The sequence below is a fragment of the Phoca vitulina genome, unplaced genomic scaffold (assembly GCF_004348235.1).
Source record: "Phoca vitulina isolate PV1807 unplaced genomic scaffold, GSC_HSeal_1.0 scaffold72, whole genome shotgun sequence".
Taxonomy (NCBI): Eukaryota; Metazoa; Chordata; class Mammalia; order Carnivora; family Phocidae; genus Phoca; species Phoca vitulina.
Window position 1 is genome coordinate 7419011 of NW_022589775.1, and position 26931 is coordinate 7445941.

At 48.6% G+C, this 26931-nt stretch overlaps 1 protein-coding gene across 4 annotated transcripts in view; it reads left to right on the forward strand.

The window, feature by feature from the left end:
* The window catches only part of EVA1C (eva-1 homolog C), a 72323-nt gene that overhangs the window by 27501 nt on the left and 17891 nt on the right, over positions 1–26931 (forward strand). For 3 of the 4 annotated variants that reach the window (XM_032393291.1, XM_032393292.1, XM_032393293.1), the window contains exons 2-4: positions 5620–5816; positions 9089–9212; positions 16697–16849. In XM_032393291.1, the coding sequence (XP_032249182.1) occupies positions 5620–5816; positions 9089–9212; positions 16697–16849 (474 nt within the window). The remainder of the gene's footprint in view (positions 1–5619; positions 5817–9088; positions 9213–16696; positions 16850–26931) is intronic. The other variant, XM_032393294.1, reaches the window with a different exon arrangement.

Below are 26931 nucleotides of genomic sequence, written 5' to 3' on the forward strand. Positions count from 1 at the left end.
TGGCCATTGCTGTGGGAACTGCTGGTACACAGAGTGGGGATTCATCAGGAGAGGATCTTGCAGTTAAACATAAGTTGCACCTTGGCCCCTCAACCATGTGAAGCTAACAAGGATCCACAGAATAAATGAATGAATGAATGAATGAATGAATGAATGAATAAATAAATAAATAAATAAAATTAAAAAAAAAAAAAAAGGATCCACAGACCATTTCCAGGCCAGGCCAGGCTCTAAGGACTGATTTCTTAACAATTTGCTCTTCTGCCTTCTTTCAGGGCAGTAAATATTTGCCCACACACATACAGCTTGACCCAGAGCTCTAGCTGAGCCTATTAAGAAATAAAGCATTTTTGACTGATCCAGCGTGATGGGGCATTTGATTCAGAGAGAACCATGAACACAAAGCCACAAGGGTAGTCATTCTTTAAAAGGGATCTCATTTGAACCAGCCAAGAAACCAAGGGGTGGAGAAGCTAAGCGCTAGAGTCTGAATGTTAGAGTCCCTCCAAAATCCATATGTTGAAATCCTAACCCCCAAAGGTGACCGTATTAGGTGATTACGCCATTAGGGTGGAGTCTTTATGAATGAGATTCCCTAATCCTTTAATGTCTTATAAAAGAGATGCCACAGAGTTCCCTAGCCCCTTCACCATGTGAGGACACGGCAAGATGGCGCTAGCTTCGAACCAGGAAGAGGGACCTAACTAAACTGCAATCATGCTGGTACCTTGATCTTGGGCTTTCCACCTCCAGAACTGTGAGAAATGAATTTCTGTTGTTTATAAGCCCCCTGATGTGGTGGTTTGTTACAGCAGCCTGAATAGACTAAAACACTAAGTTATGTATTGACTCTGCCCTACGAAACGGAAAGAGTGTGTGTGCTCACAGGGGACAGCACACTGGAAAGACGGAGGGGGGCATCTGTCATCTGCGCCTGGTTTAAGGTCAACCTTGGCAGCAGGCTCCTGCTCAAACCCAGTTCCTACCTTTATCCTGGGAAATGCCTGTTCCAGAGGGCACCCTCATTTCTAGCAACCTTCCCTTCCACCCACTTCTCACACCCTCTTCCATGGCCGCCGCTTGGACATTTCCATCATCTGCAACTGCTCCACCTCAAAATCACTTTGGGCAAAACCTCCTACCTCTCCAGCCTGCTGGTGTGGTCGTACCCACTCTGACCTTGTTGGATCTCAGCAGACCTTATTCCCTTGGGCTTCTCTGGTGCTCATTTCCTGGCTTGGAGCCCATACTCCAACATTGCACACACCCTCTTGCTAATACAATGTGTTCAACCTCAATCCACAGTAACAAATATAATTTACATACGACCTAGGGCCCGTTTGCATATGTATTTACACACGCATGTGCATTAGCTTTAACTCAATCACAGTTATTTAAAAATCTGACCCTGGACATCAGTTCTTATAATTTCAGCCCTGTGTCTCTCCTCATCTTTACCAAGTTGTTGCAAGAGTCATCTGTATGAACTGTGTTGTTTCCTATGGCTGCTATAACAGATCATCACATGCTTGATGGCTTAAAACAGCACAGATTTATTTTCTTACAGCTCTGGAGATCAGAGGTCTAAAATCAAGGTGTCGACTGTACTGCATTCTTTTGGGGTCTTCAGGGCATAATCTGTTTCCTTGACTTTTCCAGTTTCTAAAAACACCTGCATCCTTTGGCTCATGGCTGCATCACTCCAACCTCTGGTTCCACTGCCACATCTTTCATCGACTTTGACCTTCTTATGAGGACCTTGGTGATTATATGGGGCCTTTCAGATCCTCCAGGATCACCTCCCATCTCCAGATTTCTAACTTAATCACAACCTCCGAGTCCTTTTACAACGTAAATGAACATGTTCCCAGGCTCTGGGGATGGGGACCTGGGGACATCAGTGGGGTGGGGGGGGTGCTATTCTGTGTACCACAGGAACCATCTGGGATTTCCTCAATTTCCGCTCACTTTTCATTCTTTTCCAAACTGGCTCATGTCCCCACTCACCATCTCAAATGCCTCTCAAAAAGGCCCTTGATGTCCTCTGTGTTGCTGAAAACCATGGGTAGTTCTAATTTGTCCTTCTTCCTGACCTCTTAGCAGCTTCTGACATGGTGGGCCAATCAGAATGAGGTGTGGGAAGCACCTGTGGAGGACCCTGAGGTGTGAGGGCCGGTGGCCCGTCCTCATGAGCATCTCCTGCCGTCACTCTAGAGTAGCATCTAGTGGGGATGTGGCTGGCTGTAGAACATGGCATCCCGCCACTGCCCTTGACCTATCAATCCTCCATAGACTCCACGGTGTCTAGACTTTCTTCATTGGTTGAAAGCATTGGTCAGATAACTGGAGGTAAAGATTTTTTTTTTAAAGAAACAGTTTTATTTACCCACCAAAAAGTGTACCTATCACAAATGTGTAGCTGGGAGAATTTTATAAAATAAAACATGTATCCACTCTTCAGATCAAGAAAAGAGCTTTGCCAGCTCACTCTCATGTTCCCTCCCTGTCAAGAACCCCTCTCCTCCCAAAGGTAACACTATTCTGGGGAAGCCTAGGTGGTTTTAATTTTTTTTCTTTTACATAGACTTTCATTTGTAGAACAGTTTTAAGTGCATGACAAAATTGAGTGGGAGATACAGAGAATTCCCAAATACCTGTAGTCCCTATGCAGGCACAGCCTCCCCCTTCATCAACATTCCCCATCAGAGTGTAGATGTGTTACAACTGATGAACCTACATTGACACGTCATAATATGGACCAAAGTCCATAGTTTACTCTGGGTTCACTCTTGGTGTTATGTGTTTTGTAGGTTTTGACAATGTGTCATGACTTACGTCCATCACTAGAGTATTGTGCAGAGTAGTTTTATTGCCTTGAAATCCTCTGTGCTCCCCCTGCTCATCCTTCCCTTCCCCCAAACCTCCGACAACCACTGTTCTTTTTTTTACCATCGCCATAATTTTGCCTTTTCCAGGATGCCATGTCATTGGACTCATAGAGTCTGTAGCCTTTTCAGATTGGCTTCTTTCACTTGATACTATGCATTGACGTTTCCTCCATGTCTTTTTGCAGCTTCATAACTCATTTCATTTTAGTGCTGAATAATATTCCATTGTCTGGACACAGGCATAGGTTTTTGAAGAAGGAATTGGACTGACTCCAGAGCAGATTTTACTGCTGGAGTATCTTCTTTGTACCTCATGGTGTTAGAACTGACATACCGGCAGAAGGGCCCAGAAGGCCTCCAGAGGCCATTCTTTGCATTGAGCTTCTGCCTCCAGAATATCGCTCTCCGAAAACAAGCATGGCAAGCAGCGGGGCTCAGGCCACTGCAATGCACTTGTGTCATGTTTTGATGCAAATGGCCCCACAGAGATCAAGTTCTGTTCACTGGGGACAGACTACATGACAAATAGAGAGAAGAAAGGTAATGGCTTTTCCATTCATATACCAGTTTGTGGAGAAGGCTCCGCTAATCTTCTCCATGAATCTGGGACCCAGGCCCCTTCCGTCTTCTGCCTCCAACACCCCTTCTCATTTCCTTCATCTAGATAGAGTCACACATGGCCTGTTGGATGAGCCATCAAGCCGAAGTCGTGCTCCCAGGAATAATTTAACATTCTAGTCAGCTGGTCATCTGGCATGGTCCTGGTGAATGATGTGGTGATGGGTGGACAAAAAAGTTTTAATGATGAATTTGAGGAGGTGCAGGGTAGGGGTACCAGCCTCAGGAGCTTCGGGGTGGGTGCTGGCCTGGGGAAGCATCAGGTTGACTCTGAGTTCCCTGGTGTGGCTCATAAGGGGGAGCTGAGATCCCACAAAGGAGGCTGGAATTTTCACAACTCATGGCTTTATCAGGGTCCACCTGTGTGTCCTGCAGGAAGATGCTGACCTGCCATTGGACCACTGAGGGGTCTCTGCCCGGCCTCTCTCGGTGGCTGGTGGGGAGCACGGTGAGAGTGAGGACATTGTTCCAATAAGCAGGACCCTGACTCACAGCCCCAGTGCCTGATGTCAGTTTTGCTGCTCTCGCTAGAGTCCACTTCTCCAAGGGAAGCCAATTCAGGGTAGCCGACTTCTTGGCTTTCTTCTTTCAAGGGTGGGGAGGAAAAAGGGAGTTGCAGTGAGAGACCTCAGGTCTGGGTTACATGTGAAGGTGGGCGCTCCCACTCTTCACCTTCAGGTTGGCAAGTGTGACAAACCTATGGCAGATGTCATGGTCCCTTTCACTGTGACTTTCAAGGAAGGCCAGGGAGCTGCAGTGGGTGCCCTTTGCAGAAAATCATGGTCAGAGAGGATTTTGAAACTTCAGCAGGGACAACTTAAGCCCGGGCCGTCTGTGTGGGAATAGGGGAGTTCTGAAACTGCCTTCCTCCGCACCCCTCCGCCCCCTCAGAGGCCAAGGGCTGCCAAACCCGGCTCCCACACACCTCACCAGAAAGTCCCTGGCTTCCCTCCCAGCTGCCTTGCAACTGACCTCATGAGGTGTGAGAAGGAGGAAAGGAATCTACATTTCAGATGAACCTTCCTTCCTCCTTTCTGAGAAGTGGTCCAGGCCACCCACACCTGCCAGGCCATGCACACGGCTCCTCAGAGCCCAAGGCCCTGTGGCTTGTCCAGCCTGTTTGAGAAGTAGCCAGGGACGCTGGGACAGGGAGCCTGTATGAGTTTGTCGGGGCTGCTGTAACAAAGGACCACAGGCTGGGGTGGCTGAAAACAGCAGAAATCCATTCCCTCTGGGCTCTGGAGGCCAGGAGCCTGAGGTCGAGGTGTGGCAGGGCTGGGCTGCCTCTGGAAGGTCCTACGGTAGGATCTTTCCTTGCTTCTTCCAGTTCATGGTGGCTGCAAGCAATCCTTGGGTTCCTTGGCTTTTAGATGTTATCACTCCAGTCTTTACATGGCTGTCTTCCCTCTGTCTCTTCTCTTCTTATAAGGACATTGTCACACCTGTCAAGGACCGGCCTACTCCAGTATGACTTCATCTTGACTAATTACAACTGCAAGGACCCTATTTCCAAATAAGGGGGCATCTGAAGTTCCTGGTGAACATGAACTTGTGGGACACTGGTCAGCCTATAACAGAGCCCCACCATCCACCCCTTCCCCTCCCTTCAGAGCAGACCCTTACCCCATGCAGGATGCCCTGCCTTTTCTTTCCAGTGCCCAGGAGTAGTGACCCCAAAATAAAATGGCATCCCCTCCCTCCAGGAAGGCCCGGCCTAGCTAGTGGGAGATCAGAGAACCCAAATCTCTTCAGGGACAGGCATCTATATGCCCAAGGGACACCCACTTGGAATTTTTTTCCAGCTTTATAGAGATGCTTCAGGATTTCTTGGCTCCTGGCCAATCCCAAAGGGAACGAGCCCTCTGAGCCTTCCAACGGGCCATTCCAGACCAAGGTTTACAACCCAGATGGGAAAACTGGCACTTGCTCCTTCAGCCTCACCTCGAGCCCAGTTTGGGGTCTTCTCCATGGGAGCTGCTAAGGAAGCTCCGCCCCCCATCTTTCTGACTGACCAGCCCCTTCCCCCCGGGGGAGCCGAGGTCCCCCTGTTCAGAAAGCTGTGAAGGAGTGGTGGGTTCCTGGGCCTCTTGTAACCCAGCTGAATATTTTCCAGGTTATCTAACCAAACTCCTGCAAAACCACACCGCCTATGCCTGTGATGGGGACCGTTTGAATCTACAGTGCCCTCGGCATTCTACGATAAGTGTCCAATCGGCATTTTATGGGCAGGATTACCAAATGTGTAGTGCCCAGCAGCCTGCCTCCCAGAGGGAAGACAGCCTAGCCTGTGTGGCACCCACCACATTGCAGGTACCGCCCTTCGTAGCTGCTTTAAGATGATAAAATGGTTCTCATTCTCTCTCCCTCCCTCCCTCCCTCTCTCCCTCTCCCCATCTCTCTCTCTCTCTCTCTCTCTCTCTGTATATATGCTTGTGATTACATAGTTCACTTAAAGCAAACCTGATCCATGAAAACCCCAGTTCATACAAATCACCAATTTCACGGGTGACCTATTATTTGCTTCTCAAAAGGATTCTTCACCAAACAAGTCTAAATGGAATTCCTGCTTCCTGGAGAGCTCCCGTAAAACACTTGCAATATGAATTTATCCGGAGGCACACTCCCCACTGTAGTAAAGCCAAGTACAGTCACGTTGGGCTTTGACCTCCAGGACCACCCCTCCTGTCAATACCCCAGCAGAGAGGGAAGAGTGCGGATGCTTTAGTGGAAACGACAAGGTCTCTGTGAGGCCAACAGCCAAGGTCATGATCAACTTCTCAGGGAATGCACTGGAGGGAGGGAAACCTCAATCACAGTTGTTCTTTAAAAAATGGTTTGCAGGGCACCTGGGTGGCTCAGTCCTTGGGCGTCTGCCTTCGGCTCAGGTCATGATTCCGGGGTCCTGGGATTGAGCCCCGCATCAGGCTCCCTGCTTGGCGGGAAGCCTGCTTCTCCCTCTCCCACTCCCCCTGCTTGTGTTCCCTCTCTCGCTCTCTCTCTCTCTGTCAAATAAATAAATAAAATCTTTAAAAAATAAAATAAATAAATAAAAGATGGTTTGCTTCTCCAGTTGTGAATGATGACATCATTCTGGTTCTGAGCTACTTTGGGCAGCCTCTGCTGATTTGTTCTTCTATTGGACAGTACCAGGAATTTGTGGAGGGTGGCTAAGTCTTTCTTTTTTTTTTTTTAATTGGCATTAGGGAAAGATTTGGTATAGGAGGAGGTCAGAGCTAATATTTCAATGGGGATTTTAGACTACTCCTGGCTCTTTGATTTTTTTCAGCCACAGGAAATATGGGTAAAGATAAATTTATGAGGAAGACTAAGGAGTGATGGGATTAGCATAAGGCTGTGTAGCTCTCCCAGAGGCCCAAAGAGGAGAAGCACAAATAATATGATAACGTAAAGATTTTCCTATTTCTCACACCATTTGTTGCTTCCATCCCAAGCATCGTAGTATCTGTGTAGTCATGTGATTGGTAAAGATACCCGCTGAGTAGCCAAAGGAATATGTTTGAGTGCATTCCCTGGATGTGGGTTCCACATCCTGAGGAGAGGCCACATGTTTCTTCTGGGGACAAGCACTTTCCTTGTGTGCCCCCCACCCCATTCCTGCCCCTTGGCCGCCCCTGCAGGAGCCGTATTCCTGTTGGCCTGCCCCCAGTCCTCACCCCAACTTCCCTGCCCACCCATCCCTGGTACCCAGGCCATCTGTTGCTGTCCTGGGTGCATAAAAGGAACATTAGCCAGTGCCAATAGGACGGGAGTGCCTGCTTTGTGAAAGGATGAACCCCTGGCAGCTCCAAAGCCTGGGCACCACCCTCACCCTCCAACATGGGTGCCTGGCTCTGCCAGGCAGGCCCGAGGGAAGAGGATGTTTCCATAGCCAAGCAGACAAGTTAGCATTTGTGAACACAGCTCTGAAGTTGTGTGGAAGGTTTGTTTGCCAGAAGTATCCCCGTGCGCTTCTCTTTCATCCAGAGATCAAGAGAGCCTTTATTCTGTGTCTTTTGACTGGCCTTGGGGACCGTGGGAAGGGGCTTCCTCTACCTCAGAGTGAAGGTGCCCAACTCGGGAGAGAGCAGGTGTCGCTGTCCACCCAGGAGCCCCTCAGCTGATCTGGCCCATGGCTGAGTGTCACCAGGAAGCCCCCCTCCCCCGTGCATTTTTCAGCCGTGACACCGTTTGGAAACAGCCCTGCCTTGAGTCCCACTCTGTGGTTGTAATACGTACGTGGAGCCACCCAAGGGCTGAGTCATTTCACGATGACCCTCGGCCACGAGAATGTGTCCCGTCATCTGTGTCTGTGTGTCTGTGGGGGGGTCCTCAGGGTTTCTCTGGGCATGTTTCCTGATTTCATACACATCCGCTGGGCCCCTGAAGGGATAGCTGGTGGGGCCAGCCTCCTCCGTGGACATACGCCATGAGCCACTATAGGAACACGGAGACTCAGGCTCGGGAATCTGTGCTAAATTCAGTCCAGTACATTCTTGGGAAATGTCCACTGGACTTGGGGTCCTTTTAACAGCCATAGAGTGTAAGGCTTCTGTGACTGTCATGGGCAGGGTTTGCTCCATTTGGGAAGTAGAAGAGCAGAAGCGAGGCGCTAGGCCCTGCTGGGACCCCATGTAGGGGTTGGTTAAGCATCCGCCTTCTGCTTGGGTCGTGATCCCAGGGTCCTGGGATCAAGTCCCGCATTGGGCTCCCTGCTCAGTGCAGAGCCTGCTTCTCCCTCTCCCTCTGCCATTCCCTCTGCTTGTGCTCTCTGGCTCTGTCTATCTCTCTGTCAAATAAATAAATAAAATCTTTAAAGAAAAAAAGAGTAGCTTTGTGGAAACAAACAAGCAAAAAACAAAACAAAACAAAACAAAACAAAAACCGAAGGGGTGAACTGCCCAGAAAAAAATTGAGAGCAAGAGACACTTGAAGGAACACGTGTAAGCCAAATGCTCAACAGCAAAGCCTGAGCATTCCATGAAGAAAATTGCTCCAAAGGGAACCAGTGGGTCCTGTGCCCTGGAGGTTGGTGAGGGTGGGAATCAGCTTCTTAATTTTTATCAGTTGGCCCGTGTTTGGGTTGCGTCTCCAAGGCCTCCCCCGAATGCTGAGTTCTCTGTGGTCGGTGCCCGGCCATTTCCAAGGCTGGAGAGATACGGCTGTGATCCCTGATCCCCACGGCGCTGTCCCAGCCCTCCCAGAAGGGACCTCTGAGGCCCGTCTCGCCCACGCTCTGAGTTTCTCGGATCTTGCTCATATTTCCTGGAGCCTCCCCCATGCGGTACTTTTGCCAAAACCATCGGCAGCACTTCCAGCTGAGGCTGACTGGAGGCTGGTCTTCGGCTGGGGGTCTGCCACTGGTGGGTCAGGTGTCCTGTTCTGGGAAAGACAGGGAGGCAGGGAGCCGACCTGATCTCACCTTAGACACAGCTCATGGCCGCTCGAAGATTCTTCATGCGGACCCCAGGCCGGACAGACAGGTGTCTCTTCCCTTCTTGGAGCCCAGAGCCGCCCGGGTGTGGGGTCTCCCAGACGCTGCATGTGGTTTTCAAGCCTATCCCTTTTCTACCCCCTCATTTTAGAAGGTGCTGGACGAATGCCAGAACCAGCGGGCCTGCCACCTCCTGGTCAATAGCCGTGTTTTTGGACCTGACCTTTGCCCAGGAAGCAGTAAATACCTCCTGGTCTCCTTTAAATGCCAGCCTAGTAAGTAACGTCTGAGGGGGACAGCGTGTTTGGGGTGCGGGTTCCCTGTTTCATTCACAGCCCTCGTGGAGATTCTCTGCCAGTTGGTATTTGTCCCACTTAGAAACTTGTTAATAGAGATGTCCTACCCATTTTTGTAATAGTTTGTGGGTATTTGCGTGAATAGTTGTGTGTATTTGTGTGTGTGCGTGTACACCCGTATATCTGCATGCATTCTTACGAATCCCTGAATTGAAAATGTCCTTCCTGATATGTAAACCTCAGTTGTACCCATGCTAAAGGTATGCTTTTCCCCCAAACGAGGAGCCAGTTCTCCTTTTCAGAGGAAGCCCACCCCCAGCTGCGGGGCTGCTTGCTCTCACGAGAGGGCACGGCTGCCCCTGGAGCCCCGGGTTCCAGATCTTTATGAATCGCCTCTTCTGCTTTCACCGAAGCAGGGGCTCTGTACCCAGTGTCTCTTCCTGGAGAAAGAAAGCGGAAGGGTTTCTGGCTGGAGCAACCTCTTCTACTCTGATTTTTGCATTTCTCTCCGTTGACTGTGTCACCTGAAACGCACATTAGTTTTGTGATCAACCCACTGCAGGCCAAAAGGAACGGCTTTTTAGCGAGTAGGTCACCCTTATAGATGTGGCGGCCCAGCCCGAGAGAAACCATAGGTAAGGGCAACATTAGAGGCTCCTGGTAATCCTTGTTGAAAAGAAAGCAGCGTTATAGCAACAACATTTAACCAAAGGATTATACTGAAGGAATAATCATTTGAAAAAATTCTGCATTGCCATCCCAACACACTGTTTTTGTTTTTTTGCATTTTGTTCTCAGTTGGTTTCTGCCTCTGGAGCCCAGCATCTTCCCAAGACACGGGCAGGCTGGGTGCCGGGGGCGGGTGAGGCTTTGGGTCCCACGTGTGTCGTGCGTGGTCTCAAGTGCGCGCTTGAAGAGAAAGCATGGGAACCTTTCAACAAATATCTAGCATTCCGTCTTAAACCCTTTCCTTGCTGGGCCCAGATACCTCAGAACTGCCCCTCTGCCTCTTCCCCCAGCCTGTGTGTTCAAACACACATTCACACTCACACGCACATACACACCTTCACACGCTTACAACGTACGCACGGTCACTCGTACATACACAATAGCACGCCTGTGTGTGCTATTACACGCAGACCCACTGTCACACGCATACTCACACGTGCACATGATCACAAACACCCACAAGCGGGCCCGAACTTGACACCCCAGCTGGGCCCTCCCCAGGAATTCTTGTCAACTCCTGCCTCACTTGGGAACATCCCTTCCAGATCTCCGTGTTCTCAGTCATGTCCTTCCCGTGGCTAAGTCTCAAAAACGGCCGTCCTCCTTCCATGGCGGGAAAGACAACCCTTTTTTAAAGTGGCCCTTGTTCAAAACGTTAAGGATTGGAGAATCTGGGTGGTGGGAAATATGCCCGTCGCTTGTGATAATCTCCCACATTTCCTATACGTCGGAAGTTTTTTGTAATAAAAAGTTGCGAAGGACCAGGCTCTAAGAGAAGGAAAAAGGCCCTCGTGAGGTGGCAGAACCTCGAGTCTAAGTCAGTGCCAGGCCACCAGCCTTATTCCTGCACCGAGCAATTAGGTCTGATCGCTAATCTCGTTTCAGCAAAATACTTATTAAGCATCTCCTGTGCACAAGTGTCAGGCCAGCTGTTGGGTATGAAGAGAACTCTCGTGTTCTCTGGAAGTTTCTCAGATGGTGGTTCTACCTGGGACAGCTCCCAACGGTCCTTCATCCAGCGAGCACTTCCTGACGTCTTCACACAGCTGGTTCCTTCCTGTCCTTTAGGTTCTAACAAATATCACCTTTCTCCAGAAAGATCAGATCTGTCCAGAAAACATCTCAGCAGGAGCCCTGCTGTCTCGGTACTGTGCAGGTTGCTCCGGGAGGAATTGGCCCTGGCAGGGGTGCAGGGGAGGCGTTCCTGTCGGGTGATGGGGCTGAGGACTGGGGGATCGGGGGCGGGCACAGGAGCACTCCATACGGAAGCCTGTGGCCAGAGGGAGCAGGGGGCTCTGGGGAGCAAGCAAGAGCATTGGCCAGGGAGCTGGGGCAGGATCCGCGAGCCCTGATAGCTGAGGAAGGAGGTGGATTCTTTCTTTAAGCAGGGAGGGTGTGTGGCTGGGTTTTTAAAGTCCCCTCTGGCTGCCCTGTGTGGTAACAGATTAGGGGCAGAGCCCTTGTGTCTTAGTCTGTTCGAGCTATTATAACAAAATGTCATAAACTGGGAGGCTTATAATCAACAGAAGTTTATTTCTCATAGTTCTGGAGGCTGGGAAGACCAAGACCGAGGTGCTGGCAGATTTGGTGTCTGCCGAGGGCCCACCTTCTCACCGTTGGCTGTCTTTTTGCCATAACCACCTTGGCAGAAAGGACGAGGAATCTCTCTGGGGGTCTCGTTCACGAAGGGCACTCATCCCTGGGGGCTCCACCCTCATGACCAAAGCACCTTCCCAAAGCCCCACCCCTTAACACCATCCAGCTGGGCGTTAGGATTTCAACCTGAGTTGAAGGGGGATGCAGTCGTTCAGACCAGAGCACCTTGGGTAACATGGGCCTCGGTGACCTGAGGCTGTGCAGGTTAGGAGATGCTCCTGTCCCTGCTGTGAGGTGAAGGAGGAAGGGAGGGGCTTCCCCACCCTCCCGCCTCTTTTTCTGCAGTCCTCTCACCTCGGAGGCTCTCTGTGTCCGGTGCCAGCCCAAGTGTGACACTGATTGTCCGAAGGGGAACCCTGCTGCACCCAGGAGTGCGGGGACCCAGCCCTCATCCTGAGAGCCAACTATGCGCATCTCTTCCCGGCTCCGGCCGCCCCGTGAAGTCTGCCACTGCGGGAGCATTTACACCAGGGAGCTGGGCGAACGCTGCCAACCAGGGCTGGCTTGTTGGTGGTCGGGGAGCTATTTTATAGGGAAACTTCCAGCGTCAGGTCTGTGATTCAACTGTCAAGTGAAGATAATGCGCTTCCCGCACGGGGCTGTGGTAAAGAGTGTATAAGTACAGTGTTGTGTAGACTAAAGCTACAGTGCCTTTGGTAAGATGCTTAGCACAGGACTTGTCACGCAGGTGCCCTCAGTGACTGGTGGCCGTCGTTCCAGTAGGCAGATTAAAGTCATCCTTGCTGAGGATATGAATGACCGAAAGGCAGTGAGACACCAGGTGTTGGGGGGCTGGGGTGAGGTCTGCCCAGGGTGCAGGCAATAACAGGACACACTGTCTGTAGAGAATTTAAAAAAACACATTAGAAGTGACTAAATCTCTCTCTGCATGTTGATAATATCGCCGTGTGTGATCGTCAAAAGTAACATCAGTAATCACACATTCTCATCATGGCAGGTCACCCTCCCCACCCTGCTTAGAAGGGCCCCCTGCGGATATGCAGGGGCATATCTGTGTCATTAGGGAGGCCCCACCTAGTCCCCGGCTTGGCAGTATTAGGAGGGAGACTTTGTTACTGTTGTCCTTGAGGAAGAGTCCTGGCTGTCCCTCTGCCCAGGCTCCTGTCACTCTCCCCGTCCACACTCATGGGGCTGATGGCAACCCTTCTGGAAGTCTCCCCCCACCTTTTCTAATCTGAGACCATTGAGCACTCTCACCCAGCTCTAAAACAAATTCTCTTTCTCTATCCAAAGTAGCAATCTGTTAGTGGTCCCGTTGTTTTTAGGACCCAGAAGTGTCACTCTTAGGTGACAGTGAATTAGCACATTCCCAAGGAACCAAGTGACTCAACATCACACAGCAGTAACCCCAAGCATGTAATGTGACACTCACAGGCCCCTCCATTCCAGATGATTGGCCCATATTCTGGGGACAGGATCAGCGGAGGCCTTAGAGTACAGGTGTTGTGTTACTCTGGGTGAGTTTGGCCAGCATCGAGGCCTCCTTTAATGAATGGGCCTTAGTACATCAGAGAGGTGGTGGCTAATAAATGCACTTCATGACAGACCTTAAAAAGTCTCTTCTAATTTTTTAAAAATTCTGATAGAGAAAGAAAGAAAGAAAGAAAGAAAGAAAGAAAGAAAGAAAGAAAGAAAGAAAGAAAGAAAGAAAGAAAGAAAGGAGGGAGGGAGGGAGGAAGGAAGGAAGAAAAAAGAAGGGAGGAAGGAAGGAAGGAAAGAAAGAAAGGAGGGAGGGAGGAAGGAAGGAAGGAAGAAAATAAGGAAGGAAGGTTGGAAGGAAGGAAAGAAGGAAAGAGAAAGAAAGAAAGAGAAAGGAAGAAGGAAGGAAGAAAGGAAGAAGAAAGAAAGAAAGAAAGAAAGAAAGGAAGGAAGAAAGGAAGAAAGCAAGCAAGCAAGCAAGCAAACCAGCCAATCCTGTTAGAAAACTTCCAGTTTGCTAGATAAGGCTTGGTCTTCATCCTTTTTGGTGAGCTCTGCCACTGGAAGGCATTCTTAACATTCTTCAGTATTCTCGCAGTTGGAAGGGGGCTCGGGCTCTTTTGGTGTGTCTACCCGCACCCTCTGTTCTGCATCAAAGGCCATCTTTCATTCTGGGCCTTTGAAGTAAGGCATTATTTTGGTGTTGGTGGGATTTAGCGTTTACTCATAAAAGGCATCGAAAACCTCATCCCAGTGCGGATGTGACTCACCAAAATCAAACCCTCCAATGTCAGGGTCAGACTCAGTGTTCTTTTTGTTTAGCAAAAGAAAACAAAGCTTTTCTTGGCTTTAGGTTTAAACTGTTGAATTAAGATTCCAGTGAACGGGTGAAGGGCATTCTAAACATTGCTTAGTCACCACTTAAATTTTCCCTCCTCTGTTAGTTCCTGGTATGTTAGGATACTGGGCGGGGGGGTCAGCGGGGATTCTGTGAGCATCTGTAACCCGGTTTCCGCTTCACACCTTTCATCACCTTGAGTGTTCCCATCATCATGGATTAAAGAGCAGTGCCAAGGTTTATCAGCACCAGAGCTGATGGTATCTCGAGATCATGAATTTCCAATCTCAATCTAAATTGAGATTTCCTCACTGCTGCTTCTCTGTTTGGTGTAGAAGGGCACGGGAATTCACAAGTTATGGAAAAAGGTGGAATTTATATTTGAAAATCATTTTCTTTCGTGGTTTAACTTTGGGGCTTCAGCATCAGCGATTCCAGGATATGCAAGTCCCACGGCCACCGTTGCCCTAGTATTTACCACTCACGCCTTCCTGGAAGGCTTCAGTGGGGGGCTTTCAAACTGGTTTGATTACAATGCAGAGTAAGGAAAACATTTTACATTTTGACCCAGCATAACACACACACAACTGAAAATATTTTTTAAAATTATAAAATAGTGTTAATCCTTTTTTTGCGTGATACGCTTTGATGCTTTCTAAACTCTTCTTTGTTTTTTTAAATTGCAGGTCACAAATGACTAAGCCGATTTCATGAATACAATAGGATAGAATAGAATAGGCCTCAAATCACAGTTTAATAAACTTTAGCTTGAGATGTATGAGGGATCTGGGAATGGCCTGCACCTTCAATCCAAAAACATGAGTGAGTCAGAGAAGTGAAAGTGGGGGTTGGGGAGTGGTCATGGGGGGTGGTCATGGTGGATGGTCTTTGGGGGGTGGTCATGGTAGTGGTCATGGGGGTGGTCATGGGTAATTGTCATGGGGGTAGTCATAGGAGGGGTGGTCATGGGAGGGGTGGCCATGGGGGGGTGGTCATGGGGAATGGTCATGGGGAGTGGTCATGGGGGATGGTCATGGGGGAGGTCATGGAGGGTGGTCATGGGGAATGGCCATAGGAGGGGTAGTAATGGGAGGGGTAGTCATGGGGGAGTGGATATTGGGGGGGGCTAGTTTTCCTTCTTCTTGACACATTCTTCTTCCCCATCCCAGGCAGTCCATGATAGCCTGAGTAGCTCCTATAATTTAGCTCCTGTTGGCTTGTTTGGCTGCAAAATGTTCCCGTTTGCTCTGCAGTTGCCATTTCAAAGTAGAAAAATCTAGTACGGGGGTGATACAGTGATTTTTTTTTTCCTTACAAAATGTTGGGGAGGTGGGGAGAGGAGAACCACACATGCAAATAAATGACCATAGTCTCCTTTGTGTTTTGCTTTGCTTTGATTTTGCAAAGTTTAAGATAAGTGGCAGGCTAGGAGAAGATATTTGTAACACATATTAGAGGAAAGTTAGCATCCAGAATATATGAATAACTGCTACAGTGTCTAAAAATCCAAAACACAACATGCCAAGGATATGAAGAGGGGTTCCCAAGAGGGCTGTTTTGAGGATTAAATTTACTGATACATTTAAAGATCTTAGAACAGGGCTTAATCAGAGGACAAGCTCAATAAATATTAGCATTTATAATTTTTGAAATGTCTTTATTGAAGTATATTACATAGCATAAATTTCACCCATTGTAAGTGTGCCATTCAATGATTTTCAGTAAATGTGCTGAGTCATGCCACCATCACCACCGTCCAGATACAGAACATTTCCATCATCTCAAAAATGTCCTGTGTCCATTTCTTGTCATTTCCGTTTGTTCCCAAACCTCAGCCCCAACGGAACCACTCACCTACACTCTGTCTCTATGTGTTTGCCTTTCCTGGAGATCTCAACAAAATAGAATCATACGATATGTGATCCTTTGTGTCTGGAGTGTTAACGATTATTACTTTTTAAAAATCAAATCATTATGAAACATCTTCATTAACTGAATGCTTTTCCAGTACATTCTTTAAAAAAAAACAAAACCCAATCAGCTGTATTTTCATCAGCAGTGAATTTACAATGTCAGCGCTGTGTGACACTGTAAAAGGAAATGTTACTATGGTAGGCGGATTAAACAGACACACAAACCTTTCCCTAAATTCCTTGGGAGTAAACCGTGACCTGGTGCGGGTGGTCGTAAGGCGAGCGTCTGCTGCTCCTGAATCACCAGACTGGGGGCAGGCTCTTCATACTTCTCTAAAGAGGGACTCTTCACAAGACACGTGCCCTGTGTTTTCCCTTTCCTAGCCAAGGAAATCATTTGCTTTTACATCATCTCTCTTTTTATATATGTAAATGGGGGTGCTAGAACATTAGGAAATCTGGTGCTAAGGTTTAATTGGGCTCTCTCCGGAAGTTTAATCTGCAATCAGGTAATTCCGGATCTTTACCTGTGTGGGTCCAAGTCAACATTTGAGGAAAGGCTGCCTTCAATTAAGGAATGTGTGACCTCAAGTGGAGAGAGAGAGAAACATCCGTTATGGCCAGGCCCATCCCCAAACCCAGCCCAGCGAGCCCTGCCTTCCACTGTACCTGGCCCGTCTCCTTCACCTGCCCCTTACTGTCATTCCCACCTCTTCCTGCAGAGGGCTTTTATTCCAGGGTCAGACCCCACGGCTGGTGGGGCTGTTCCCACTGTCCTTCTCAGGGCGCAGCTCCAGGGGGGCAATGAGTGGCCAGGGCTTGGGCAGGGCTCCCCGATTCCTCCTGAGGGAAACTGATGGTGCCGCTGATTTTTGTTTCCGCTTCAGATGAATTAAAAAACAAAACCGTGTGTGAGGACCAGGAGCTGAAACTGCATTGCCACCATTCAAAGTTTCTCAACATCTACTGGGCGAGCTACGGCAGGAGGACCCAGGAGAGGGACATCTGCTCCTCAGAAGCAGAGCGGCTCCCCCCCTTTGGTACGTGGTTTCATGTGGCTCTCGTTCGGTGCAAGGGCACTGGGGCTCTGGCTCCCCACGCAGGGGACAGTACCTGGATTAGAGGGAAAGTCAAGGGCAGGGAAGAACCACCCACAGGGTGCCACTCCTTCTGCCCCACATTCCCAAATCTGTCCATTGTTTAGTCGTTTCACAAGTAGTTACTGAACACCGACTGTATGCAGGGACTTGTTCTAGGCAGAGGGGAGTCATCAGTGACCACGCAGGGTCTACATGGAACTGACCTTCCAGAAATGAACAAAGGAGTAGTGAGACAACAAACAAACAAAAAGAGCTCGCGTGTCGTATTTCAGGTGCACACAAGTGCTAAGGGGGAAAGCACACTTCGGGAGGGAGATGGGGAGGCTGGGGTGTCTACAGAGAGGCACGGCCTTATGGGGTCATCGGCATGCTGAGCAGAGACTTGAAGGAGGAGATACCAGGTAGAGAGAAGAGCCTGGACCCTAACCAGTTGTTTAGGGTCAAGGGGAGCTCAGAGAGTCATTCTTCTTAGGGATCTGTAGTCTAGAGCTGACAGATGATGGCCAGGATGTGGGGCTGAAAGCTCCACCCATCGAAGTCACCCGGTGTTATGATTAGTCAGGGATCTCCAGAGAAACAGAACCAACAAGACATACATACCTATATTTGGAAAGAGAGATTGATGTTAGGGAATTGGCTCACACCGTGGTGGTGCCTGGCAGATCTGAAAATTGCAGGGTGGGTTGGGAGTCTGGGAACTCAGGTAAGAGTTGGTGTTTAATCTTGAGTCCGAATTCTGCAGGATAGCGGGCTGGAAACAGGCAGATTTTCTATGCTGCAGCCTGGAGAAAAATTCCTTTTTCAGAAAACCTGTCTTCGCCCTCCAGGCCTTCAACTGATTGGTCAAGGCCCACCCTCATCAGGAATGGTAATCTGCTTTACTCAGAGTCCACTTTGAATGTTAAATGTTAGTCCTATCTTTAAAATATCTTCACGACCACATCTAGCCTGGTCTTTGACCAAACAATGGGGCACCGTAGCCTAGCCGAGCTGAGACATAAAATTAACCATCATACACCCTAGTCTGCGGTAGGGAAGTGGGCTGAACTCTACCCTCTATGTTACCCGAGAGAACAGGCCCCACGGGGAGACAGCCCAGAGAGTTGCACTTGATTCATCAAAATCTAAAATGAGCTCCACAGTGTATTAAACTGCTATAATCACATGTGAAATTAAACATTAATTTTAAAAATAAATTTATACAAAACCAATATCTTGATCTGAAAAAAAAGAAAGAAAGAACGACCACCCAGGCAAGCTCTCAGGCGAGACTAGAGAGAGAACAAAGAGCAGTTCACAAAGAACACGTGCCCCCAAGGTCCCCAGGCCAGTGTTCTGGGAAGGAAGGCCCTTCGGTGGTAGATGGCAGAGGGTCTTTTAAGGACAGACCTGGCAGCCCACAGAGACAGGCTGAAGTGGGCGTTGGATTAGCTGCCCTGGATTAGCTCTGGGTCAGAGGACTCCCATTTAACGGGCTGGGCTGCCAAATGGCGTGGCTTCCCATTGTATGTGTATGTCTCGGCCCCACCCTCAGCCCCATGCCCCGGTGAGTGACCTGGGAGTTCTTGACACTCTGGTCACTCTCAGATGTAACCCCTGCCTGTGTTCAGAACATCTCTACCCCCTCCTGCCTTGGTCCCGCTACTGCATGAGCTCCAGGGACCACTGCCTGGTCATTGCAGTCTCCCTACTCCCCGGCTTGTCCCCTCCACCCCCCCAGGTGGCCAGAGGCATCCTTCTAAAAGGCCAGTGTGATCCCTGTTCTTCTGAACATCCTGCAGGGACTTCCCCTATGATCTGGTCTCCTCAGCTGGGTAAGGGGACTCTTGGTGATCTGACCTATTTCTGCAAAAAGGGACTCTCCTTCTTGATATTGGGGTGGGGTACCCCATTTCTCAGGCTTGCGAAATGCAACCTAGCCACATGTGTTTGGGGAGGCAGCACTAAGTCCCATCTGTTTCAGCCGTTGTTTTGAGCAGAAGAAGTCCGTCAGCCAAGCATGCAGATCTGTACCCAGGTTGCGTGGTTTATGGGCCGTGGGTCACACTGCCTTAGGTTTTTGGGAAGTTGGATGGGAGTTGGGTTGAAAGGGAAACGTAATCAGCCAAAGAAAATGTTAGCAGACATCGTGGCTAAGGGAGAGGTTTCCATAGAGACTTCGAGGACTGTCACCCAGCTGTGATCATGTCATGAATAGCCCTCACTGAAGTGGGAAAGGTCTCTGAATGGAAGACCATGCCCCTTGCTTAGTGGTTCAGCTGGAAAAGTTTGAGCCCCGGCAAAGTCACCCAGCAGAAACAACCTGCTCGTCCTGCCCCCATCGCCTTGTACCCCTCATGGTCAAGGGCTTCTGTCCCTTGCCTGTTGACTACACGTGAGGTTGAAGAGCAGGCTGTTCACCGCATTCAGGAACCACTGCCAAACGCAGGAGAGCGTCCGGCCCCGCGCTCTGCAGGGGGGAGAGGCTCGCAGGGAAGAGGAGAGGCCCTTGGGAGGGCTCCTCATCCTCAGCTCATCCCCAGCCTCACGTGGAGGCCTGGACTGTGTCCGCCTTCTAGGTCAGTGTCAAGAGCAGACCCTTGCGCACGAGTACAGACCATTGGATAGCCCTGCTGACGTGCTTTCCCCATCGTGCCGAATGCTAAGAAACCGTTTCCTCCTTGGCTACTGTATGTGAAGATTTTAAACTGCACTGGGCATGTTCTCCCCAGCAAACCATCCTTTTATCCCTCTTGTATAAACATGCTTTACTATTACCCCCGTTAGAAAGCGCCCCTTTTGACCAGCCGCCTCCCCCTGACTCGGTCCGCAAGCCCTCGGGCTCTCGCACACTGAGCATCTCTCATCGGCAGCTCTGCTCCCCACTTCTGGGCATCTCTCACCTGGACCGTCCGGACCACCTCCTGACTGGCCTCTGGGCCTCCCTTCTCCCGGATTCTCTCCCTCAGTCCCTTCTTCACTGAGCAGCCAGAGAGAGGTTATTAAAATAAATCAGATCACAGCACCCACCCTCCACCCCTTAAAGCCCTGCGCTTTGCCCTCTGTAATTAGAATCAATCCGTTCTCCCAGCCATGGGTCTGCCCTCTCTTCCCTTACAAACTGTGGGGCTCCGCGTACTAATTCATAGCCTGGGGCCTTTGCACAAGCTCTTCCTTTGGCCTGGAATGTTCTCACCCCATCATTCAGGAATCAAATCAGATGTCCTTCTCGGACAGGTTTCCTGGGGCTCCCTGCCAGCATGGAACCTCGTCTCTGCAGTCCCAGGCAGCCCTCCTGCTTGAGTGTCTTCATCTCATCACTTACCTGTCTAGGGCCTGTTTCCCCAGGGGAGGGTAAGCACCGTAGAGACGGTGTCTGCTTCCCGCAGAATTCCCAGCAACTTGAGCAGCGCCTGGCACACAGTAGGTGTCCACGTGAATCTCAACGTGCAGGAATGAATCCGAGCCCCTCCTAAGGGAGGTGCTCACACAGGGCTCCTGCAGGTGGATGGCTGCCAGCCCCAGATGCGGGCCTGGTGTCGTCACGGCTTCCAACCCCTCATGAGATGCTGGAAATCCGGATTCTTTTTTTTTTTTTTTTTTAATATGAAATGTTCCAACTTTTAAAACAGTGTGCGAGCCAAACAAAACATGCCTACAGGCCACATCCGGTCGCCGGGCTGCCAGGATGATCTCGGCTCTAAGTTACTGGAGCTCAGCAACAATCGCTTTGAAGAAGGGAAAAAGGCTATTTATTCTCAGCCCTGGGACCTGACATGAGCTTGGCAGGATGACTGTCTAGGGCCGGGTGGTCAGGCCTCACTGCGGCCTCTGGAAGTTGATGTGTGTACCCTTCCTCTTGGGGATAAGCTGCCGTCTGGTGGAACCGAATATGCTCCAGCCTCGGTGCCTCCCTGGGAACACTCGTGGTGAAGGCCAGCCGGACCTCAGTGAGGTCAGGAAGCACTGCGGAGTGTGACTTCAGCGCTCAAATACGGAGGGAGGGCATTTCCAGGTCTTTCCGCAAGATGACTAAGGGGGTCTCTGTTTCCTGCACCAGCACCCTAAGTACATTTAAGGGAAATAAGAAAAGAGTTCAGCCATAAATGTTACCCATCAAATGAGAAGCTTTTTTCTTTTCAGGGTCTCTTCCAAGTCCTGGTATCTGAGCATAGAACAGTTTTTTTTTTAAAGATTTTTTTTTTTTTTTTTTTTATTTGAGAGAGAGAGTGAGAGAGAGAGAGAGCACAAGAGGGGGGAGTGGGAGAGGGAGAAGCAGACTCCCTGCCGAGCAGGGAGCCCGATGCGGGACTCGATCCTGGGACTCCAGGATCATGACCTGAGCCGAAGGCAGCCGCTTAACCAACTGAGCCACCCAGGCGCCCCGTGCATAGAACAGTTTTTACATAATGGCAATTCTAAAACAGATACAGTTTTTTGTGCTTTGAAATGTAACTTTGTATCCTGGGTGTTCTTCCACGTGGCCAACAAAATCCTAACAATGCCAGTCATTTCTTCATATCTTGTTGAAGGGCTATAGTATATCATTTAATTAACCATGCCCTAGTGGCTGGGGTATTTTACTGCTTCTGATTTTCAAATATTCTAAGTGATGTATAACGAACTTGCGCTTGTAGCTTTTTCTTTCCTCTGGGTTGTTTCCTTGGGATAAATTCCCAGAAGTTTTATACTGAAAGAGGGCATGAGCATATTTACAATTCTTTATATGTATCCCCAGAGTTCTTTCCAAAAACTTCTTGTACCAATTTATGTGTCTAAACAGCGACGTATGCCTCTGGGTTTCCTTGCAGCTCTGGCAGAGGTATGAGTGATTTTTCTTCGTGATTCCAATTTAATAGGTGTAAAATGGTCCTCTTATTTGCCTTTCTTTGAATATTAATGACTTTGAACATTTCCCATGTTTTTGTGGTTCTTGTATTTGCACTCGCGCCCACTGTCTCTCTAGCCTTTGTCCTTTTCTTCCCCCCTTGTGGGACCCTTTTTTTTTTCATAAATTTTTACATGACAGAGTAGAGATGTTAATCCTTGACATGCTTTTTCTGCCGCCAGTCTCCCACCCCACAGTATATTTTTTTCTGGACTTACAGTTTGGGTTTGTTATAGGCAGCTAGTTGCTTTTTTGATTCTGTGTACTTTGTATGTCGGATAGGATCAAGAGGAAGGGGCTTCATGGTGGTGGGTAGGAGGACACCCCTGGTGGAAGGCAGAGCATCTGCACGTGACCTCCCACCCCCTGTCATGTGTGACGTCATCACGCTCCCGTGAGCATCCTCAGGGCTGCTCACGGCCTGGCTGATGGTCCCTATCCTAGTGGGACCCGAGCTCCTGTCCACAGCAAAGCCTCTGAGCCCCTGCCTGAAGGAGGGTGAGCAAAGCCTCCATTCTGTGTGCATTGCTTGAAGCTGGTCCCATCTGGAATGTACCAGGCAGGTGGGGCCATGGTGAGGCATTCGTCACACACTACATGCTAGCCTTGAACTGGGCTTACCAGCCTTTTCTCCAGAAAATTCTATTTGTATGGCACAGTGGGGTGAAGGGAGGCATTGCCCAATGCCAAAACTAATAGCTGGGGGGCAGCCGGGGGCCTGAAGGAAATATCCAGCATACCTGTGCCTATTCACTTTTGAAGTTGGAAGGTTCTACTCTGAGATGTACCTGGCCTCCGGGTGCAAAGGTTACTGATGCTGGGCTTCTCTTCGAGGCCTTAGACTTTCACTAACACTTTCCTCAAGGTCCTCCCGACTTATGCCCGAAGTCCAGTTCCAAAGCTACACCCACATTTTGAGGAATTCTGTGTATCCCAGAGACCCACTCTTAAGTATCAAAATATGCATTTGTTTTCTGTTGCTATGTGGCAACATACCCCGAAATGTAATAGCTTAAAACAAAACCAAATATTTGTTACCTAGCAGTTTCTGTGAGGCAGGAATTCTGGGGGTAGTTTGGCTGGTGGTTATTGCTTAGCGTCTCACACATTCTGCTGAGTCGCAGATGGGACCTCACCTGTCGGCTGAGCTTCCAAGGTGGATCGCTGGTATGCCAGGCCAGTCAGTACTGTTGTGGGCGGACACGGGGCATATGGACCAGCTCTGATTCACTGTGGGAGGAGGGTACACAAGGCGTGTGAGTTCCAGAAAGTGAAGATGATTAGGGGCCATCTTGAAGGCTGTTATGGGCCGAATTGTGTGCCCCTAAAATTTGTAGGCTGAAGTCCTAACCCCTGGCTCCCCAGAACGCAACTGTATTTGAAGAGAGGGTCTTTAAAGAGGAGTTTAAGTTAGATGAAGGTCATACGGGTGCTAATGCAATATAACTCGTGTCCTTATAAGACGAGGAAGTTAGGACACAGACACACACAGAGAAGACCACGCGAGGACACGGAGAGAGGACAGCCATCCACAAGCCCAGGAGAGAGACCTCAGAGAAGGAACAACCCTGCGGACACCTTGGACTTCCAGCCTCCAGAATGGACAGGAAATACATTTCTGCTCTTTAAGCTCCCAGCGGGTGGTACTTGTTACAGCAACCCTAGCAAACGAATACTTGGAAATAACCCTCAACTATGAAATAAAAGGGAAGACGCACGAGACAATGACTAAGCCAGCTGTGAGACCATCTTCAAAACAAAAACTTGTTTGTCCCACAAGTTCTGAACAAAGCTACATCTGGTGTCTTATCTTGAGGGAGCTGACCCTTCAAAGATAGGCCTGAAAGAGCATCCAGCAAGTCAGATCCGTCCGAACCTATGTCTTGTCGAGTGAAAGAGAAGGGAAGTGTGAAAGTGATCGATCACTGTTGGCCCCACGTGAACACCAGTGAAACTACATCTTAACACGGAAGGGGGTGCGCCTTCCCACAGACCTGGGCATGAACTTCAGGAAGTTTCCCCTGGCTGGGCATCCACTGTGACATGTCATTTCCTGCTGCAGTTACATTTTCTGGGTGGGCTCCAGGGATCCTGCTGTTTCCTCAATAAGAGAACGAGAATACCACTCAGTGGGCCTCAAGGTCTGGGCTAAGGCCATCGCAAGGCCAAGTGTGGGTGGGCCTCGACTTCCCAGCCAAAGATTAAGGTGCCAGGGGCCCCCACTGCCAAGAGCAGCCTAATTATCAAAATAAACACACGTTGTGAGGATTAATTAACTTCAGTTTCCGTGTTAAACAATAGCTAAAAAAATAAAAATTAAATGGTTGAATATCGTGCTATCAGATGGATTGGGGGTGAAGGATAGTTTGCCAGGAAGAGAGGGTGCAAACAAAATCAGCCTAGGAGGGAAATAATCACTGGGAAAAAAAATCCCGCAAACAGTTCAGAGCTCAGCGTCAACAAGGATACGGTCAGACCTGAGTCTGACCTGAATTACCTTGGGCCTCTTCCTGAAAACACACTGTGGGTTTCACTCTGACCAAGATAAACTCTTTTGCTCCCAGGGTAATTTAAGAGTGCAGAAGCATGCCTCTATGCTCGTCACAGGACCTCCTGGGTCAAAGAGGGTTGTGGTCTTACAAATGAGAGGGGTTTCTTTTTCCTTCCTCTGTTAGCCTTAAAGAATATGGTCAGGCACACATCCTAAGGAAATAAAAGGTTTCTAGGGCACTCATACAATTCTGCCAGGAGTGTGAATTAGAAGAACTTTTCTGGATAACAGTTTGGTGGTGTGTATCAAAAGCCTTAATATCTTGAGTAGCCTTTGACAAAGCAATCTACTTCCGAGAATTCCTGTGGAAACTATCATGCTTGTGTGCAAATATGTAGCTCTAAGGATGTTCCACATAAAACTGCTTCTATTTATTTATTTATTTGAGAGAAAGAGAGTGTGGGTTGGGGGAGGGACAGAGGGAACGGGAGAATCTCCAGCAGATTCCCTGCTGAGCATGAGCTCCATCCCAGGACCCTGAGATCATGACATGAGCCCAAATCAAGAGTCGGATGCCTAAATGACTGAACCATCCAGACGCCCCCACATAGAACTGCTTCTAATGTTCAAAACCAGAAATCATCTGAACGATGATTGCATCGGGTATTGTAAATAGAGCTGGCGCATCCATACGATGAAAAACTATGCAATTCTTCAAAATGATGTTCATGTTAAAATTTGTGCAGATATATTAAATGGGAAAAAGTAGCATACAAAGTGATATGTATATGACACCATTGAGGGGGAAGGACATTCACACACAGAAAGGTGGCCAGAAGGAGTTTCCTTAAAGGTTAATGGTTTTGTTGTTGTTGGTTTGGTTTTTTTTTTTCGGATTTACCGGGAATTTTTATTTTCCTAGTTTGGGCTTATCTGTGCTTTTCGAGTTTTCAACTACAAACATGTATTTCCTTTGCAACAGAATAAACAATAGTTACGTCAGACTTCTAAGAATAATTTCATTAACTCAGACAGCTACTTCTTCCCAATGCAGAAATCATACATCCCATTCTCAGATCTCTTGACTGTGAATTCTGAAGGGTTTAGAGAAAGGCTAGGTGAGCCTATAGACTCTTGGAAATGAAACTGCTGAGTCTGAGGATGTGAAATGTGTCAATTTAAAAGATGTCAGTGTATGTTCTAGAGTCGGTTTACCCTCTTACCAGTCATGTTCAAGAGTTTCCATTGATAGGTATCTTCTTCAACACTTGGGATTGTCAGTCTTCTTAAGTTTTGCTGATCTAGAAAGTGCAAAATATTATTTTCATTGTGGCCTTAATTTGTATGTCCCTGATTTATATATTATATATACAAACTATTATATATAACTTATTATAATATATATATTACATATCTGATAAACAACCCATGTCACAGAGCATTGGGAACATACCATATCAGTTGATGGACAAGTGCTGAGAATAGCCTGTCATGTTAGCTGTTGTTGTAAGTGAACTGAACTTTGTAAGGTCTCTAAAATTCTCTCCTCTGTTCTCTGTTCTCCAAGCTCTTAATTCCTTCCAGTGTGTATTATTTTTTTAAGGATTTTATTTATTTATTTATTTATTTATTTATTTATTTATTTATTTAGATAGTGGGGGTCAGGCAGAGGGGGAGAGAGAGAGAAACTCCAGCAGACTCCCCACTGAGCAAGGAGCCCCATGCTGGACTCAATCCTACGACCCTGAGGTCATGACCTGAGCCAAAAACCAAAAGTCGGACACTCAACCAACTGAGCCCACAGGCGCCCCGCCCATTGCTTCCAAGCTGAGTTTGGTTCCCTTTCTCTCTGGGGCCTCCCATACACTGTCCGTAAAGGACAGTAGGATCAGGCCATTTCTTTAGGTCTCAGCTGGTGAAGTCGGAGAATCCTGTGTTGGGTACTTGTACTCATGAAAACATTAACCAGCCATATTGGCTCAAGGAATAGCTTCAGTAAGGAGTGAATTTCCTTCTAGAAATCAGTGCCTATTTTTCCTGGAAACCCCATTTTAAATAGTGAGTTCCATCTGAAGTCAAGCTGTTGTCATCGCTTTCATTCCATGACATTCTCTACCAACACCCAGTAGGTTAGACAAACCACTTTTTTGATTTAGAGATATTTACGTCCTTTGTATTACACTTACTTTGAAGGAGAAAAAAAATGCTTGCAGAATAAAGTCTGTCTTTGGCTAAGCATTCACAGGCAAGCTCAGCCTCTCTCCAGGTTCCTTTTCCTGCTCATTCTCCGTGGCTCCCCTGTCCATACCCACTATTCCAGCTCACAGTCAGCCCCCTGGACTCCCCTTAAGTGACGCTAGCCCCCTTACTTTGGTATTCGTGCTTTTCTGTCTTGCTTGCTCCTACCCAATTCATGCACTTTCTCTGTGACCAAGTCCCTCTGCCCTAGAAAGCCTGTTGTGACCATGCTGGTCCACACTGATCTCTCCCGATTCTGACCCCAGCACGTCTCGTCCTGGCCACGCACTGCTGATGCTCATGCCCTGTTTCACATTGTTGGACATCAGGTCCCATGTGTGGGTTTTGTCTCCAGCTCCAGCACATCCTGTGAATGCAAGGTAGACTTATTTGACTTGTTTTTCCTTACAGCACATAGCATCTCCG